We start from the raw sequence: 18,000 nt of genomic DNA on the forward strand, positions 1-18,000 counted from the left end.
TACAAAAATAAAGCATTTATTTCCTATCCAAAAGTGAGCCTTGGGTGTTGGGTGGCAAAGGAGAACTGGAGAACAGGGTGGGTTTGTGAGAAGTCAGGGCCCTGAGTGAGACCGTGTTGGGTGTGGGGAGAACAGGCTCGGAAGAGGTCTGGTGAGGGGAGGGGTAGGGAGTGCCGTGGGGACTGTTTCAAGTTGCTGGCAGCAGAAAAGACCACCTTCAGGGACAGCCTGCAGAAACAGAAACAGAGATGTTGACAGGCCCAGGCCCAGGGGTAGAAGCTGACATTTCTGGGCCCAGAAAGCACTCTCTGGAGCACAGGAACCCAGAGAGGACACTCTAAGGCAGGAACTGCAAATCCAAATAAATACCTACAGAGACCAGACAAAGAAGTCAAAGGAGGGAAGCCAGCTAAGTGTCAGGAGATGATCCAGAAACGTGGGGACTGTGAAAAAGTGGCGGGCACAGGCCCCATCTCAAGAGGACTGCGGCCACTCGACACCAGTGGATTATCGCCAGGGGAATGTTGGCCCAGGGTTGCCAGAACGCCCCAAGTTTTTTAGAGAAACTGGAATATCTGGATATTTGTGTGAACTCTGATTTTTAGTGTCGGCAACTCATTCGTATTTTACCGCGCGCGCGCGCGCGCGCACACACACACAAATCTGCGAGAACCGAAGAATACATATCTGGGGGCCACCCGTTTGTTTCTTGCGTGGGCTGAGGGATGGGCTGAGCCCCTCCAGCCTGGGCTGGTAGGGGGAGGTCTAAGGAGTCTTGGGCTCCTCGGATGCCAGCTGCGATCTCAAACCTACCTGTCTCAAAGTGACATCGCTTCCAAGGTGTCCAGCAGAATCCAGGGGCTGGGATAGAAGGCCTCACAATATCACTAAGCTTTCTCTGCTGCAGAATCTGCAATCTGTCCCTCTTGCCTTAGACACCAAGATCCTGCCTGCTCTTGCCTCAGTCTTCGTGGGCTTGATCTGGGACCCTCCCCCAACCCCCGGTGCTCCCTGGTATCTACCTGCCTCCAGATCCTGGGGAGAAAGCAGGACATGTCATCTGCCCAGCCGGATCGGCACTGCATTCTGTCTCATGCCTGTTGGGTTCCACAGCCTCAGGCGGCTCCCCCTCACAGAGGGGAAGGATACGGGAGGGTTTAGAAAAGGGAAGAGGGTCCGAAGTAACCAGGCTTTGTTAAAAAGTCCAGAGAATGCAGAGCCAACCAGACCAGCCGGTGGCTGTTGACCGGAGGCAGGAGGCCAAGGGGCCCAGTCCCTCCCTGGATGGCAAGCAGCAGTGCCCACCCCAGACGGGCCTGGGCCCAGGGCCAGGGTCAGTGGAACGTGTCTGACCTGGACCGAAAGCTGTGCTGCATGAGGCTTGGGGTCGGGGATGGGGCCTCTGGCACTGGGGAAGGTCCCAGAGGCTCAGGCTCTGAGGGGAAGGGGGACAGCACGGAGAGCCTCAGGTTGGAGGGGGCGGCCCCCATCTCTGCTGTCCCCACACTGGCTGGGCAGTGGACCTCAGCAAAAGTAGTATCCTGGAGGCTGGGCGGTGGTCCAGATAGGCAGGGTGAGATGCGTGGAGGCCTCAGCTGGGGACCACGAGGGTCTGGGAGCCGAGCCGAGACTACTGGGTGGACTGGGGGACCCAGCCTAGCCTGTAGCAGGCCCATGATGTGTCGAAGCTCCCGGCTCAGCTGAGACACTTCCTGGTTGAGGCGGGAGATCTGTTGAAAACACAACAAATCGTTTCCCAGATGCCACAGCAATCACCGATCTCCCGGGTGCGCCCCCCTCCACTGTGTACAAAACTCTTTCCCAGCCACTCCTGCTCACGGCCACTGCGAGAAAAAGGCAGGGCAGGGGTTATCTTTGTCTAGATGTAAACACTCAGCTTGTTTCCAAAAAGGCTTTGGGAGAGCAGGTATTGCTATCCCCTCTCCTCCACTTTTACAAGAGGCAGAAAAATAGGCTCAAAGAGGCCACAAAGCTGGAAGTGACAGACACAGCAGCCTTACTCTCAGGTGACCCCCGCACACAAGCTCAAGCATCTATTCAGTGTTTTGCAAACTTCAGGGAATACGAATCAACTGAGAAACTTGTCAGAATGCAGATTCCTGGGCCCCGCCCCAGCCATTCCAAATTGGGTGAGGCTCAGGAGTCTGCATCTTAATGGTGCTGACAGACACTCCAGTGTGGGAAACACCACCTAGAACAGTGAGCCCAAGCAGGACTGGCCCTCCATCTGGCCCAACAGGGCCTGGTCCCGCCCCCCAGCCCCAGGGGCTGCCCTCCTGGGATGCAGATGATGTTTATCAGAACCCAGGGAAGGCCCACTCCCTAAGGGTTGGGCCTGACTGTGCCCTGACGACAGCTCAGAGATCCCCTGGGAGGAGGCAGACGCAGAGCCTTGGCATACAAGATCTGGGCTCTTCCTGACCAGGGTTTAGACATGAGGATCCAGGTCTCCCAGGGCTGAAGGCCTCTCAGCCTCCCTGTCCTCTGACCCCTAAGTTTGCTGAGCATTCCCTTCCCAGGGCTGGGGAAGGAAAAGGACTTGGTAGGGGGCAGGTCCCTAAAGGAGAGAACCCCACAGTGGAGGAGGGAGGAGAGGCTGTCTTTGCGGGCTAGATAGCCTGAGCCAGCCGGGAAAGGGTGGAGGCAGCAGGCACTGAGTACTTACCTGTGCCAGGGGCTGGGCCAGGCATGTGAGCACTCTTATATCATGCTCAACAACTCTGGCAAAAACAGGTTATTTTTCCCATTTTTCGATGAGGAAATTGAAGTTTGGGGTGGTTGTGGGACTTGCCCAAGGTCACCCGGCTAGTGTGAATAAGTGAACTCAGGACTCTGGCTCCAAACCCTCAAATGCTCTTACATACGAGGCACATCGCTGATCCCAAGATGCTATCTGCCAAGGTTGGAGGGAAGGAGTCAACCCCAACCTACCTCCTGGTTTAGCCTGCAGACCTTTTCCTTCATCTCCTGAGCCTCAGTGGCCAGTTCCTGGCTGGGCCTGGTCCCTGCAGCCAGAATGGGGTGGAAGGGTGCAGGGTGAGTGCAAGGAGCGGGAGTCTACGGCTTGGACTGGGTCCCCTCCTCTTGCTGGGCAGGCAGAGAAGAGAGGAGAAGCAGCTCTGGGCTCAGGATGATGGGAAAGCCAGACTCTTCCCTGCCCCTTCCCCTGACCCCTGCCCCAGCTGTACATGCAAAAGCTTCTCTTTAGCATCTGAACACAACATGCTCTTCTCTCCTGCCTTTATCCCAACAACTGCCTTGCTCCACCCCTCAAACTCCTACCCAACCCTTAAGACCCCCTACAAGTGTCCCCTCCTCTAAGAAGGACAGTTAAGGGTGCCCTCCCCTCCTACCTCAGAGCCTTGTTCCTGTCTCGGTTGTGGCACTTGACACCCTGTTCTGGAATCGTTTATCTGAGGACACAGGTGTGTCCCCCACTAGACTGGAAGCTCACTGAGAGTGCAGGCCAGGTCTGACACATCTATGCTTTCCCAGCACAGAGTCCGGCACATGGTCAGCCCCTACTACACATGGGATGGACGGCTGAAGGGACGGACGGGTGGACGGATGGCGGGTGAATGCGTGACGGAGAGTGAGGTCTACGGCTGGCCCTTACCTGAAGGAGGGGCCTGTGAGCAGGGCCTAGCGTGCTCATGCCTCCTGCTGAACCGAAAGGTAGGGGCCTCCGCTGTGCTGCCAGAGTCCTCAATGCCATCCACTATCCTGGGATGGGGGCAGTGATCATCAGTCCCATGCGGAGAGGGCAAGGGCCAGAGCAGAGCAGGCGGAGGGTAACTGGGGACAGCAGTGCCAGGGAGCTGGGGAGGAGCAGCAGTCAAAGAGGGGTGGGGTTGCAAGTGTGGTGGATCAGGAAGGGCGGGTGGGCAGATGGGGCAGAGATAGGAAGAGCACTGGTTGGAAGGCTGGGGACAGAGCCCAGAGAAGGTTCTGGAAGCCAGCAGGGGTATGGGGAAGGCAGGGGAGGCTGGCGTCTCACCGGGGACTGAGGTCCGGAGGTCCAAAGGTTCCCAGTGGGGGAATGAGAAGCTGGGGGGGCTTCCAGGCAGCAGAACCCCTGGGGGGGCCATGAGGGGAGGGGCTGTGGCCCCGGCCAGCCAGGGCAGGGGAAGGGAATGGGGACAGGGAAGGGGAGGAGACAAGGGCTGAGAATGGGGGCAGCTCCTCGCCCAAGAGGCTGACCAGGGAGCCCCGGGGCCGCGCTGGGCTGAGGTTGGGCAGCAGGAGGGGCCGGCGGGGCCTGGAACCACCCCCAGACTCCACCCCAGTCTCGGCCTCTGTGATGGATGGTAGGGTCTTGTCTGAGGAGGAGCCAAGGCTTTCAGAGCGGGGCTGTGGGCAGAGGGCAGCTGATGTCAGGACAGTGAACAATAGGCCCCTTCATTAAGCAACAGCCTTCACTGGCAGATGCAGCCACCCATCCCCCCCCGCCCCTTGTCCCTGCAGCAGAGGAGCCACGGAAAGGTGCCTCCAGCTCCCAGACTCCCCCATGCAACCTCAAACCCCACCCCATACCTCCCAGGACGATGGTGTTACCTGGGAGAGGCGAGGAGATCTGGAAAAGCGGCTGAGGCCCTGCGGGGACATAGGGGGGATTCAAGCTGACTCACACCTCCCCCCTCGCCTGGTGCAGCCCTTCCTCCCCATCAGTGCTGTGGGCTTTGAGAATGTGGGGCCTTTTTGTGGAACTGAGTCAGAGATACTTCCAACTCCAACTCAGAGATGTCTGAGTGGCAAAGTAAGTCTGAAAAGCAGTGAAAGACAAAGGCCTAGGGTGTAAACTGTAGACCTGGCCCAGAGGCTAAGCCAAAATGGGGTCAGGAACTATTTGGTGAGTGCCGAAGAGGAAACCCAGGGGATGATGCCCAGTTCAGAGACGGACTTGGAGGAGGAGCACGCGAGGGGGACTCTTTCCAAAGTGAGGTCCCTCTGAGGGGTCTGAGGGGGGTGCTGAGGGGTGGCCAACAGGAAATGATGGGTCAGAGGAGTCGGAAGTAGAAGTGGTGAGAGATGGTCCATGGGGTTGGGTGATGGCCAATGAAGAAGGGTCAGGTGGGGGTGGAAGATGTTAAGCGTGGAAGGGACAATGGAAGGGGGTGCCGGGGATTGAGAAATGATGTTCTCCGGCTGGAAGGAGATGCATGAGACTCTCTCTTGGGATGGGGAGGTCTGCCCTGAAGGAGGGGACCTCGGAGGAGGTGGAGGCCATAGGGGGTCTACATACATTGGTGTCAGAGCCCTGGCGCAGGTTGAAGGTGAGGTCCCGGGGCAGGCCAGCCCGGAAGGCAGCCCCGTACTCAGGATAGAGTCTCAGGACCTCAGCCAGCCCTCTGCTGCTCAGCTGCTGCAGGCCACAGTAGGTCAGTGCCTTCACGTCAGCGCTGGTCTTCAGCACGCAGCTTGGGACTGCCCCTGACCCAGGCTCCTGCCCCGGCTCAGGGATATCTGCCCCAATCAGGTCCCCCTTCCCTGTGGGTAAGGGATGGGGATAGTCAGCCGGGGCAGAGGGACCAAGAGGATATCAGCGGGAAGTGGTCAGTGGAGCTGGGGGATGGTTAGTGTGTTTGAAGGGCGGTCAGAGAAGGATCAATCAATAGGATTGGTGGAAATAATCAATGGAGTTGGGAAAAAGTCAGTGGAGAGTGACTGATGAAGTTGGGAGACAGTCAATGGGAAATGTCAGTATAATCAATGGAACTAGATGATCAGTAAAGAATGGCCAGAGGGGTCAGCTAAAGGGTAAAGGTCAATGGAGTTGAGGGTCAGTGGGGAAGAGTCAATGGAGTTGGGAGATGGTGCAGCAGGAAAGGATCAGTGGAGTTGGGGGAGAGTCACTGGGGAAGGGTTGACGGGTTGATGGCCCATAGGATTAGGGGAGAATCTGAGGGTATGGTCAAAAGGGGATGGTAGTGAGGTGAAGACACCAGGAAAGAGGACCCCCTCAGCAGGAATTCCACATATCCACTAGGGTATCCCAGGCCCTAGATTCCTGGCCACACCCAATGCCTCTGGGGGTAGGTAGTAGGTGGTGGTGGGATCCTCACCCAGGATGGCCAGCACCATGTTGTCTCGAAGCACCTCAAGCGAGCCGGAGCAGACGTAGTAGTGTGCCTGCAGGGCGTCCCCACGGCGCAACAGGTACTCGCCTGGAGCGCAGAACGAGGTCTTGATGTGCAGGGAGAGGGCCCGCAGGCAGCCTCTGCTCGCTGCTGCAAACAGCGGCAGCTGCAGGATCTCCCGATTCAGGTGCATAGCGATGTCAGCTCTCAGCTCGTCTGGGAAGTCACGCAGTAACTGCATAAGGGGCATAGGTCATTCTGGCCATCCCCCTGCAGCTGCTACTTGAGTTCTATAAATGTGCTGAGCTGTCTCCAAGGAGAGAACTCCAAAACTTGCCTTTTGCTTTGAAGTTACCTGTGTTTGACCTTCAAGAAGACCTCTGTGTATCAAACCTCAATTCTGCTTGTGTGTGGACCTCTCAACCCAAGTTCAGGAGCAGAGACTAGGCCTTTTCCTATGTGCCCACTGCCTGTGACTACACACGGTGGTCACTCACACATGTCCTTGGTTACTCAACCCCGTACAAGGATCGGCCCTGGTGGGTCAGCTTTCAACCGGGAGTCAGGAAACTAGAAGTCAGCTCTGCCCCTAAGTCCTTGTGAACCTTGGGCAATCCGTTTGCTCTCTCTGGGCCTCAATATCCCCATCTGTAAAACGCAGGGTTACACAAGACCTTGAACATTACCAATGATCTCTGAGGAGCCAAACAATGTTCATAGTTCTATCCTCATCTTATGGAGCCCCTAGGCCACTTGGGCTTGCCGACCTCTCCCTCTTGTCCCCATTTCCTCCCCAGGCTCCTCTTCTAACTTTCCACACTCTGCCCGCATCATGGCAGCCAGCTCCATGACTTCCCTACTCCCTGTGAGCCTGGAGCCCTACCTATGGGTCTAGACCTGTATTTTCAACTACCGATGGAACAGCCTCCACCTGGATCTCCCATAGGCACCACACCCCCATCATGGCCTAATCCTGGACTTTCATTTTCACACCTTCCTCCTGTGATGCCCCCATCATGCCCCTTTGCCCAAACCAGGGACCTGGGGCCCATTCTGAGCTCCTCTCCTGCAACCAGCCGATCACCGGGTCCTCCGGCTCCGGCTCTCAGAGATACCTCCTAGATCCTCAGGTCACTGCCCAGCCTAAAAGTTTTGCAGAATACAATCTAAATTCAAGACCACCCATGAGCTGGCCTGACCCGCCTCCCCAGCCCTGTCTCTTGCACTCCCGTCTCCCTCCTCCCCTCCACAGCACTCACACACCCAGTCCTGAAGGCTCACTGACTTGACTTTCAGTTCCCTGAACTCCCCTGCTCTTTTGTGTCAACATTTCCGGGTCTGTGTTCCTACTCCTCTTTCTGCCTGGAATGGCCTCTGGTAGCAGGCTGATTTCCTTCTTGCCCCTCACGATGTCCCCTCTCTGTGCCACCTTCCCTGACTCCTCTAGGCCCAGGCACAACGTCCCTTAATTGCTCTGCCATCCCTCCAGCAGAGTCCTATTCACTGCGTAATTATTTGTTTACCTGTCTGCCTCCTTCACCCAACTGGTGTCTCCCTCAGGACAAGGGCTGAGTGTCATCATCTCTGAGCTCCCTGTGTCCCGCACAGAGGCTGGCCCAAAGCGAGCGCTCAGGAAAGGCTGGCTGAGGGGGGTGGGGGTGGGGGATGGCATTAGCTAAGGCCTGAGCTCCCTCTCAGCTCCCGTGTTCTAGTGCCAAGGAAAAGGGATGTGGATGGGGGTCGGTGCCGTGCCCCTTTGAGCAGGGCTTCGCCTCCCGGGACCCCAGGTGTCTCCATCCCAACCCCAGAGAGACGGCGACCCCTCTCCCACTCTGACGCCACGCGCCGGGGTCCGGGCACACTACCTCGTTGGCGTCGATGCCGCTGTTGACAGCCCACGTGGTCTGGAAGGACTCGAGCATGCGCTGCTTGAGCGGCCGCGGCAGGCGGTGCACACGGATGAAGTCCTTGAGGTCCTTCATGCGGCGGTGGTAGAGTGAACGGCGCGAGTACATGCGCTGGATGATGGCCGTCACGTTCCCGAACACCACGGCGTGCATCAGCGCTGCAGCGGCGGCAGCGGCAGCGGGTTAGGGACGGCCACCCCTCCCGCCTCCTCCCCCGCCCCGGGACCCACCCTGCCTGTGGACGGCTCTGGGCGCCTGGGGAGGGAGGCGCAGGAGAGCCAGTGGGCTTGGGTTGGCGCAGGGAATAGCCAGACCTGATGTTCCTCTCCTGCCCTCCAGCTAGGTCATGAACTTGGGTTTCCCATTCCCTTCGCAGAAGGCCAGCACGGCCCCCCCGGGGACCAGCATGTAGTAGATGCTGAGGAAACGGCTATGAATGAATGCACGACTGTCTGGACGTGGGTGGACATCTTGCCTTCTCTGAGCCTGTTTCCCCATCTGCACGCTGGGCTTAGCGGGGCCACCCTGGGGCATGGCGGGCCCGGCCTCACCGCCTATGAGCATGGTGCAGATGGAGAAGATCTTCTCCGCGTCGGTGTTGGCGCACACGTTGCCGAAGCCCACGCTAGTGAGGCTGCTCAGCGTGAAGTAGAGGGCAGCGATGTAGGCACTGCGCCGCGATGGGCCGCCCGCCGAGCCATTGACGTAGGGCTCCTCCAGCCGCTTGCCCAGCTCGTGCAACCAGCCTGGGGTGGGGGGGGGGAGTGGAGGGAGGCAAGGAGCGGCGGCCCAGGCAGTGGAGAGCTGGCCTTCCCTGAGCTGCCTGCGCTTGACTTTGGGCAAGTGTTTACAGAGGCGAGGGGAGGTTTGCACCCGCAGGGACAGAAAATGTCCCCGGTGGTCTGGGCCTGGGACTCCCCACAGTGAACTGGTTACAGCTGCAAACTTCCTAAGCTCCTGAATGTTTGGGGGGACCCTCCTCCCTCTAACAGTTTACTGAGCACCCCTGTGCACAGGGTGCTGGCACTTGACCCCACCATTCTCCCTGCCCTGATGGAACCTACCGTCTGGAGGGGAAAGACACATGAAATAAATGACAGGTGGGCAGTGAGCTACTAAAAGGGAAGTACGGGGCGTCCTAGGAGCCATAATGGGTTAGGGAGAGTTAGCTTAGTGGTGATTGCAAGGAATAGAAAAGTCACTTAGGGGAAGAAGGGAGGGAAGACAAAGGGAGAAGATTCCCAAGAGGAAAACAGGTTCAAGGCCGTTGTGAGAAAGCAGTGCATCCCGGGGAGCTGGAAGGAGGCCAGCGTGGCTGCAGCACAGGGCACAGGGAAGAAAGGGAGACCAAGTGGGGAGAGAGAAGGCAGCAGGGCTATGCAGGGTGTGGATTGAGTGGGGACTTTTTTTTTTTTTTTTTGAGTGTGGACTTTATTTTGAGGGCAGTGGAGAGCCACTGAAAGGGTCGGGGGGAGAAGGAGCACTACCTCTGCCCCAAACACCCTCCTGACCATGAGAGTGTTTCCAGTACTGCTTTGATTGCCTGTCACCGGTCTTGCTCCCCTGCTAGGCTGTGAGGTCTGCCCAGGCAGACCCCTGGTCTTCACTTCACTTCAGTACCCCCGTGCCTGACCCAGAGGGAAGAATGTGGGGTGGTGGGTGTGGTGCCAGAGGAGGCATCAGCCCGGGGGCCTGAGTGGACAGGGCAGGCGGACGGATGTCAGCAAAAGCCTGGGGTCGGTGGCTCACCGATGTCCCAAAGCAGCGGGTCATTGGCTTCCATCTCCCGGCGCCCGATGACGTACCAGATGCAGGCCATCCAGTGGGCGAGGAGCGCGAAGACGGACATGAGCAGTGTGAGGACCACGGCGCTGCACTGTGAGTATCGCTCCAGCTTCTGCAGCAGCCGCAGCAGCCGCAGCAGCCGCACCGTCTTCAGAAGGTGCACCAGCGATGTCTGCAGGGGTGTGGTGGGGGAGGCTGGGAGCAGGCACGCCTCCGCCTCCTCGGAGCCCCTGTGTCCCCTCCCAGATGCCCTGGAGCCAGGGGAAGCTGCAGCAGGGGAAACCGTCCCTGCTGTCCTGAGAAAGTGACCAGGGAATGTGGCCAGGAGAGAATAATACTAAAACCAATAAAGGCTAACACTTACTATCTGTGTACTTGCTTACTTATGTAAGTACTTACTATATGTGTGTCAGGCTCTGGGCTAAGCACTTACGATCCTCATGACACACTCATGCCTTCAGTTCAGTTATCATCATTGTTCCAGTTTGCAGATGAGTAAACTAAGGCTCAGAGGCAGGGGAACAGACACAATGATCTCTGGCCCCTGCTTGAAGCCCTCAAAGTCTTAGGCACAACCAGCTGTGGACAAGAGCTGGTTGTTGGCGATGACAGCAGTTGTGATGGGAGCCGTCCTCAACCCACAGAGTAGCAAGGTAAGGCGCGAACAGGCAAGAGGCTTGGGGACAGGGGGAGGTTAGGGGCCATGGCCATGGTGGGTGAGCTGCTGATGAGAGGCGCATACCGAAGTGCTGGGGGAAGGAGAGCAGAAAGTGAAGGAGCCTGGGTTTCAAGGTCTTAGCCATTGTGGGGCTTAGGTGGGGGTTATGGAGCTGGTGGCACCTCGTAAGCATCCTGTGTTAGCTAATATTACCACCACGACTGATGTCATTGTGGTCACCAGTGCTTCAACTAGCCCTCCAAATCTTGGAGACGAGGAGCAGGTACGGAAACTTATCCTCTCACTACTCTGGGAGGGGGCAGCTTGGAAGCTAGGGCTGGGGGCTCTGGGGCAGCGCCGGGGGAACTTGGTATGAAGGCCCTCTCAGAAGCCTCCGCCAGCATCCCCCACAGCCCTGGCCCGGCACGGCTCCTGAGCCACCTCCTGTCCTTTTCTCTAATTTTAGGTGAAGGAGCTGGAAAGGAGGTGGCCCTGCTTCCTCCACATGGACCGTCTCCAGGGCTTAACGCCTGCCTCCAGCTCCCAGAGCTTCTGCTTCCAAACTTGAGTCCTTCAGAGCTTCTCCTAGTCACCTGCCTCTGAGCTCCACTCCCTTGGGGCCCTCCTCTCCTTCTCCTTGGACCAGAGTGTCCCAGGCCTGGCTCCTTCAAGTCCACAGCTCTGCCAGTGCCTACTCATCCTCTATCTTTGCTCTGTCTCCCTCCAGCCCCACACTGCTCCTCCTCCCCCCTTCTGCCACATCATCGAGTTGGGTGCATGGGGTTCCTGAGAACCAGGGTGGTACGTTAGAAAGAGGAATAGACTAGGAGTCTGGAGGCCTGGTTCCAATCTCCTGCCTGCCGCTGCTAGCTGTGTGACCTGCGGCAAGTCGCTTAACCTCTCTGAGCCTTTGCAGCTACCTCTGAAAAAGAGAATCTGCCCTGAAGGGTTACTGTGAGGCTCCTATGTGATGATGTGGGCGAAAGGACTTAGTAAATGTAAGATGCTCCTTAAGGTATCAGAGGAGGGGGACTGCCTGGGAGGAGAGACAGGGGATTCTCTGTAGCTCTCCCCAGGACAGCTGTCCGGCTGGCTGACACAGCCTGGTGGGCACGGGATGGGAGAGTGCAGTCACAGGGAGGGGTGGGAGCTCTGCTCGGAGTGGCCGGAGCCTCAGGGCAGACATACACACATGCACGTGTGTGGGAGTGTGCACACACGTGTACCCAGCCAGGAGAAGAGGCCCACAGCCCGTTGGCGGCTAGTTAAATCCGGCTGCGTGTAGGTGGTTTCCCACTATAGCTGAGTGTGGCAGGGAGAGGAGCGCACAGGGAAACTGCTCTCCACCTCCCCACCCAACAGCCAAGGGGGTCTGGGGACACAGGGTGGGACTCCCTCACCCTGGACTCGAGAGCACCTGCTATCTGCTGGCTGGGTGCAGAGCTGACCACTCAGGGCACCTCCGGGCAGTCCCCGGGGAGCTGAGAGGGCCCAGGACCTGGCACTGTCTGCCTCCAAATCCACCCCACAGCCTCTGCCTCCTTGTCTTGGCTTACAACGCTCCCCCCAGATGCTCTCTCCCCATCTTCTGCCAGCCAAATCCTGCTCTCTGTCAAGGGTCTAGCTCTGCTCTGTCTCCTGCAGGAATCCTTCCCAGACCACCCCTGGCCTTTTTCCAACTGCAGTGCTTTGGCCTCCCAGGTGCTGGCTAGATTTCAGATCATTTGTACGTACGCCCACTTTCCTGCCTGGAACTCCAAGGTCGGCTAGCTCCTGCCCAGCTGCCAGCAACACCTGGGCCCCATCTTCCTCTCCATTCACCTCTTCTGTTCCTGCTGTCCCCTCCACCAGTCCTGCCCCCTCACCAGCTTAGCTGCCTGGAGGCTGAATCCTTGTCCCTTTTCCCCACCGTGACCATGCTCCACACAGTGCTTTGCAGACAGCTAAATGCTCATCGGTTGTTTGTTAAATAAAAATGTGAAAAGTACCACTCATTTGGCATCAGACCAATGCCGCCTTGGTAGCCCTAGTTAGCTTTTGATTTGTCTCAGCTTCCCTCAGTGATTGTGAGCTGAGCTCCCCGAGAGCGCAGACCCTCCCAGCTCCTTCTGAGCAGCCCACGGCAGGTGCCTGACAACTACATGCAGATGGATGGATGGGAAGGACTGAGTCTGAGTTGGGGTCGGTGCCTTCATAGGAGATGCTGGGCTGATTTGGGAGGCTGGGCTGCAGGGTGGCCTGGGGGTCACTCACCACGGTGATGTTGAAGACATAAAGCAGGTCAAAAGGCAGAGCAGCAATAAGGTCAACGAAGAACCAGGTGGCCAGGTAGTGAAGACCGATGGAACGAGGAGCAGAGACCACCTGGCCGGACTGGGACACATAGGTGGTGCGGAAGTTCAGGATGATATCTGGGGGGTGCAAGAGGCTGTTGGTTACTAGGGGGCTTTGTGCCCAGAAACTCAGGCCGAGGGGCCAAGGAAATGAGTAAGCTGGGAACAAGCCTGAGGCCCAGAATGGAGGTGGGGGCAGGGAAGAGGAAGAGAGCTCGGGCTTCTGGCTGGTCTCCAGGGAGGAGTGGTCTAAAGGTTGAAGGCTGAAGGGGTCAGAGGTCAGGGCACATGGACCATTAGGACTTAAAGACCCAGAAATGGTTGGGCTCTGAATGCCTGGGTACTGCAGGCCCAGGATCGAGCAAAGGTTGGAGGAGTGGGGCCCTCCAGCCCGCCCACCAGGGTATGTGGGGCAGAAGGTCTAACCCAGGATGAAGAGCATCTCCACGGCGATGTCGCTGACAAGGGTGTGTCGGGAAGTGATGGGGGTGTCATCATCGCCCAAGAAGCAGACATTGTAGGGAACGGTGACCGCAACGTAGAAGGTGGCGAGGAGGATGAGGCCGTCCCACACGGCCTTGGGGACGCTGTAGTGGAGGAGGAGGCAGCGGGACCCCCCCACGGAGGCCACCTTGTACTCGGGCACTGATGGCTTTGGCTCAAACACGTTCTAGGGGGAGAGGGGTGGCGGTTGGGGACATTTAAGGGAAAGAGGAGCCGAGGCTTGGGGAAGGGAGAGGCAGCGGATGGGGAAGGGGGGAGTGGGTGCTGCAGGCATGACCACGACAGGAGATAGAAGGTGCAGGGGAGGGGGCCAGGGGCTGGCACCTAACACTTCCTTCCTCTGCCAAGCAACTGCTCAGGCCCCCTGTTGATCAATCATGTTTTGAGAGGGCGGTTTTATAAGGATGGGCCTTCCCCCTACTTGAGAGGGAGATTACGACAAATCAGGCACACGCCTTAGCTTGAAGGGTCACTAACATCTCCCTTAAGTTTCTCTTGGTGTTTGGGGGCCCTGTGGGGGACGGGGATATCCCAGAGATGAGGGGAGGCTGGCACGGCGCACCCCATTCCCTGTAGCCCTCAAAACAACACAGAGGGTTGGACAACTGATCCCAAGGCTTTATCAGGGTCCTAGGGCTAGACAGCAGGACCCCACTGGGGGCTCTCTCCCTAGGACCACAGCTTGTGATTTCACTCCTCCCCCGCAAAGGTAACTCTATCATCCAGAGGTAGGTGATGTAATTGCTGCTAGGTCCCTGCCCTTATGATATCATCATAGTAGAGTAACGTCAATCAGAAGGAAGCAAGGGAAATGGGGTTGGAAGATGTGAGGGGACACGATGGGACACAGCAGAGTCATACATGAGAAACGGGTGGACAGAGGAATAAGCCATGGGAGGGAGATCAGATAGGCAGGGAGACGGGGAGACAGTAGCAAGGCTGTCTCAGAATCACAGCTGGGAGACGTTGGGGTGCAGACAGGACTCACATTATTGGTTTTCATGCCTCCCTGGCCCCGGCGGCCAAAATGGCCAGTCAGCCGGTGTAGGACAGTACGGCTCTGCCTCCTGGCAGATCGAAGTCTTGAGCTGGCTCTCCTCCTACCAAAACCGCCCGAGTTTTCTGTTGGGAAGAAGGGTGCAAGATAAATGGGGGCGCATCCCGTGAGGCCCGGTAGGGAGAGGTCTTGTGTGACCTTCAGCAAGGACCACTGACCATTAATGCCTCCTCCCCAGGCCTGCAGTTACCATGATTACTGTCACCATGGCCTCCTGAGGGGCCAAGTCCTGGGCCTCCACTCTGAGTGATGTCCTTGAAGGAAAAGAGGAAAAGCACGACCTCTCCCATCTCATTCTTGATGGGCATCATGTCCAAGAGGCACCAAAAGGCTGAGCCTGTAGATGTGGAGAGGTGGAATGGGAGGGTGAGCAGTCCATGGCACCCCTTTCCCCTTAACCTCCCATGGTTCCTGAGCATAGTCAAAGGGCTTGGCAAAGGTTTAGATCTGGAAAGAACCCCAGAGATTATGTTAGCTGACTCCTTCCCTTCCAGATGGGAGAACGAAGTCCTCGAGAGGATCAGGGATGTACTTGGCGTCACCTAGTCAGCCTGTGGCAGTGGGTGGACCAGCACCCAGACTTCTGCCATGCCAGGCAAATTCTGGGTAAGGCACCTAGGCAGGGCTGCGGGGCTGCAGGACTGCAGGGCAGGCCAGGCCTCCTTACCATCCTTTCGATAGAAGCAGATTTCAGCCCGGTGCTCCTGATGGCCCTCCAGGGCCTTGTGCAGCCTCTGCAGTGCTGGCTCGCTGGTCTCCGGACCATAGAGGAAGCGGCAGCTGCAGGTTTTCTGCATGACCTCGGTACGGCCGTAGCCTGTGAGCTCACAGAATCCGTCAGAGCAGTACACAATGGGAAAGCCCCGTGGGCCCTGTGCGTTGGCCAGCAGGAAGTTGCTGTCTGTGGGAAGAAGAGGTCAAGGTTAGGTCAAGGCCAGGAGGGGAGCTTAGCTTCAAGGTGGGTAAGTACCTCCCCCAGGCTGTGGTCAGAAGTCAGAGCCAGAAGCTTCCCAGGCTTCATTTGATTCCTGGGTCCCCTTTGGGATATTCTGAAATGAGAGTGCGAAGAGATAGAACAAAAGGACAAGGATGTAAGGGTGGCCCAGAACCGGCACAGGGATCACTGGGGGGTTGGATAAGGTCATGCAGTCCTTCTGCCTGCATTCAGGCTGGTGAGCTTATACAGAGGACCTATAGTAGTAAGAGCATGGGCTCCAGCACCACATCCCTGCCGCTTTCCAACCGTAACCTTGGACAAGTTAATGAGCTCTCTTCTGTGCCTCAGCTTTCGTATCTGCAAAGTGGGGGATAATATATCTTGTTCACATGGTTGTCGTGAGAGTTATATGAGTTACCTGGGGAAAACAGATCCTAGCACTCACTAAGTGCTACACTGACAAGGTACGACAATACCCCCCCACCTCCCACCGCCCGCCGCATTCCCACAGCCTGCAAGACACATGCATAGCTGCTACCCTGTCATCCTATTAGAGAGTGGACAGGGCAGAGATTCTGGTGATATCACACCCATTGTATTGATAGGAAACCAAAAGATGGAGATTATCCAAACTCACAAATCTCCTTTGTTGGGGGAGAGAGACAGTGATGAGTAGTGTCCTCATTCTCTGCCTTCCAGGAAAGGTCCTCTTTTTAGCATCTCTTTAGGTAATTTCAGGGGGTCTGTCCCAGTGCTCAAAGTCGGACAGGACTGGGCGCTGAAGTTTAGTCCAGCAACCCCAGCAGCAGAACCTGAGCTGGCTCCCTATGGCTCCAATGGGTGGAGGTCGAAGAGGGGCTCTGTGGGCCATCCAGGGGCAGAGTCTCCACTGAGAGAAGGGGCCTGAGACACAACCAGTACTGGGAGCTAAGAGGGGTGACTGTCTGGGGGTGGAGTGGCTGATGGGGGCTGAAGGTGTCTGGGAGGCTTTGGGCCCTGGGCAGCAGCCTCCCTCTTCCATCCCAGGGCCCGTTGCCCGGGTGATGGGAGCTATGGAAACAAGGGAGGTGTCTGTGGGGGGAGAGTGGGGAGGCGGCTGAGGCCCCGGCGGCTCGGTTTCCGCCCGCGGGTACCGCTCCCGCTACCTTCCAGATACTGGCTAGGGTACCCCAAGGGGGCAGGGGGAGATCTCTCAGCTCCAAAGTAAGAAAAGGGAAAGGCGGGAGAAGTGGCAGAGAAGGAGGAATGTGGCTGTCCAAGGTGCTGAACCTGGAATCCAAGCTGGGGGTGGGTGAGCAGAGAGTTCCCTCCGTCACAGGGACCACCCCCTCCTCCTGCCTCACCTCCCTCAGATGCAGACGCGCCAAGATTTGGGGGCGCGTGACCTTAATCCAAGCAAGGTGCTGCCTAAGTCTGATCTTTTCTCTTTCTGTTTTCTTTTTTTTTTTTTTCCTGGGGAAGGAGATGCTGGAGCCTTCTGGAAGTAGACTCCAGAGCGCCTGACCGCTTCGTTCCACCTCTGCGTCTCGGATATCCCCCCATACGTCCCCAGCAGAGCTCTGCCCCGCAGCGGGAGGCTCCCACGGCCCCCTCCTCCGTTTTGCGGCACAAAAAGCATTTCCTGACTCAGTCACACTCCCAGTCTTAGCCCCCTGCACTCTTGGCCCTTTCCTCGCCTCCCCTCACAGGGCACTGCCAGTCCTGTTCCTTTCCCGGCGACTTCGGGAGTTCCTAGACCGTCAAGTCCACTCTCCCCGCCTCGGGTGTCACCATATCCAGGAGACCCGGCGCCGGCGCCGAAGCCAACTTGGCCCCAGCTCCAACACCCAGCCCCAGCCTCGCCCCACTCACGAGTGCCGTCGAAGCGGGTGGCGATGGTGTCCAGAAAGGTGTTTTGCGGGGCCAGCAACCCCTTCATGACCGGCATGGCCTCGGGGCGGGGGTTCGAGGCGCGGCGCTGGGGGGCGTTCAGCGCGGCGGGGCCGGAGGGGGCGCGCTGCCGGCGGAGCCGGGGCGCCCCATGCGCCCGCCTGCCTCCTCCCCTCCTCTCAGCGCCGCCGCCGCCGCTGCCTCTCGGTTCCGAACCTTGCAGCTCTCGGCTAGGCTTGGCGCCGCCTCTGTCCCCCCACCTCCCCACGGGCCAAGTTCTTTCCCCCGGGCTCGGCCCGCACCCGCCACGTGGCCGGTACGGGGAGGGGCCGCCAGCGACACCCTCACCCTTCTCCGCGTTGCTCCTCCCAGGGGGGAGCGGCCCACGCGTGTCTCTCCCAGAGAGATTTCGGGACCCGCCCACCTGGAGCAGAGACCACGGAGGTGGGGCGGGGCTTGGTTGGCAGACACTCCCCTTTCCGGGGTGACCACGCCCCCACGCGTGGTTCCCAGGCGACTCCTTGTGGCTCCGCCCTACGGGTTTCCCCGCGCGCCGCCCACGCTGCGGATGGTGTTTGGTTCACAGTGCCGCCTGCTGGAATTGGGATATTTCAGTTCCCTGCGCTCCAAAGTGTGATAGCAAGGTTAAAGAGATTCGTTTGGCCGGTGGGGGGTCGACGGGACGGCTGGAAATGAACTTCTAGAATAGCTTAACCCTCACTCGCGCCCCAGTTTAGGTAGGGAACCTTGGCGAGCTCTGTCTCTGAGTGCAGCCTGGTGGATGAAAAGAGCTTTGGAGTCCATGGGGTAGAATCCCAGCTTTGCTACTCACTGATTGTGTGATTTAGCCTC

The 18,000-nt window shown here is 58.1% G+C and overlaps 1 protein-coding gene across 2 annotated transcripts; it reads right to left on the bottom strand.

Annotated features, from left to right (window-relative positions):
• Positions 1 to 17,644, bottom strand: KCNH4 (potassium voltage-gated channel subfamily H member 4). 2 transcript variants are annotated; one of them, XM_040497582.1, is made up of 17 exons: positions 17,131 to 17,627; positions 15,010 to 15,243; positions 14,533 to 14,679; positions 14,274 to 14,407; positions 13,208 to 13,451; positions 12,702 to 12,859; positions 9,755 to 9,962; positions 8,557 to 8,751; positions 7,964 to 8,163; positions 6,084 to 6,333; positions 5,264 to 5,508; positions 4,576 to 4,614; positions 4,019 to 4,371; positions 3,638 to 3,744; positions 2,953 to 3,026; positions 1,023 to 1,730; positions 1 to 228 (listed from the first exon to the last, which is right to left on the bottom strand). In XM_040497582.1, exons 1-16 carry the CDS (start codon positions 17,204 to 17,206, stop codon positions 1,335 to 1,337), a joined length of 3,060 nt encoding a protein of 1,019 aa, XP_040353516.1. In that variant the 5' UTR covers positions 17,207 to 17,627; the 3' UTR covers positions 1 to 228; positions 1,023 to 1,334. The 2 variants fall into 2 exon arrangements, with proteins under 2 accessions (XP_040353516.1, XP_040353517.1); XM_040497583.1 differs by lacking the exons at positions 1 to 228; positions 1,023 to 1,730; positions 2,953 to 3,026; ... (1 more) ...; positions 4,019 to 4,371; positions 4,576 to 4,614 and adding an exon at positions 4,621 to 4,783 and having other exon boundaries at positions 17,131 to 17,644.
• Between the last annotated feature and the right edge of the window lie 356 nt (positions 17,645 to 18,000).

The sequence above is a fragment of the Herpailurus yagouaroundi genome, unplaced genomic scaffold (genome assembly GCF_014898765.1).
Source record: "Herpailurus yagouaroundi ecotype Mexico unplaced genomic scaffold, PumYag 189, whole genome shotgun sequence".
Classification (NCBI taxonomy): domain Eukaryota; kingdom Metazoa; phylum Chordata; class Mammalia; order Carnivora; family Felidae; genus Herpailurus; species Herpailurus yagouaroundi.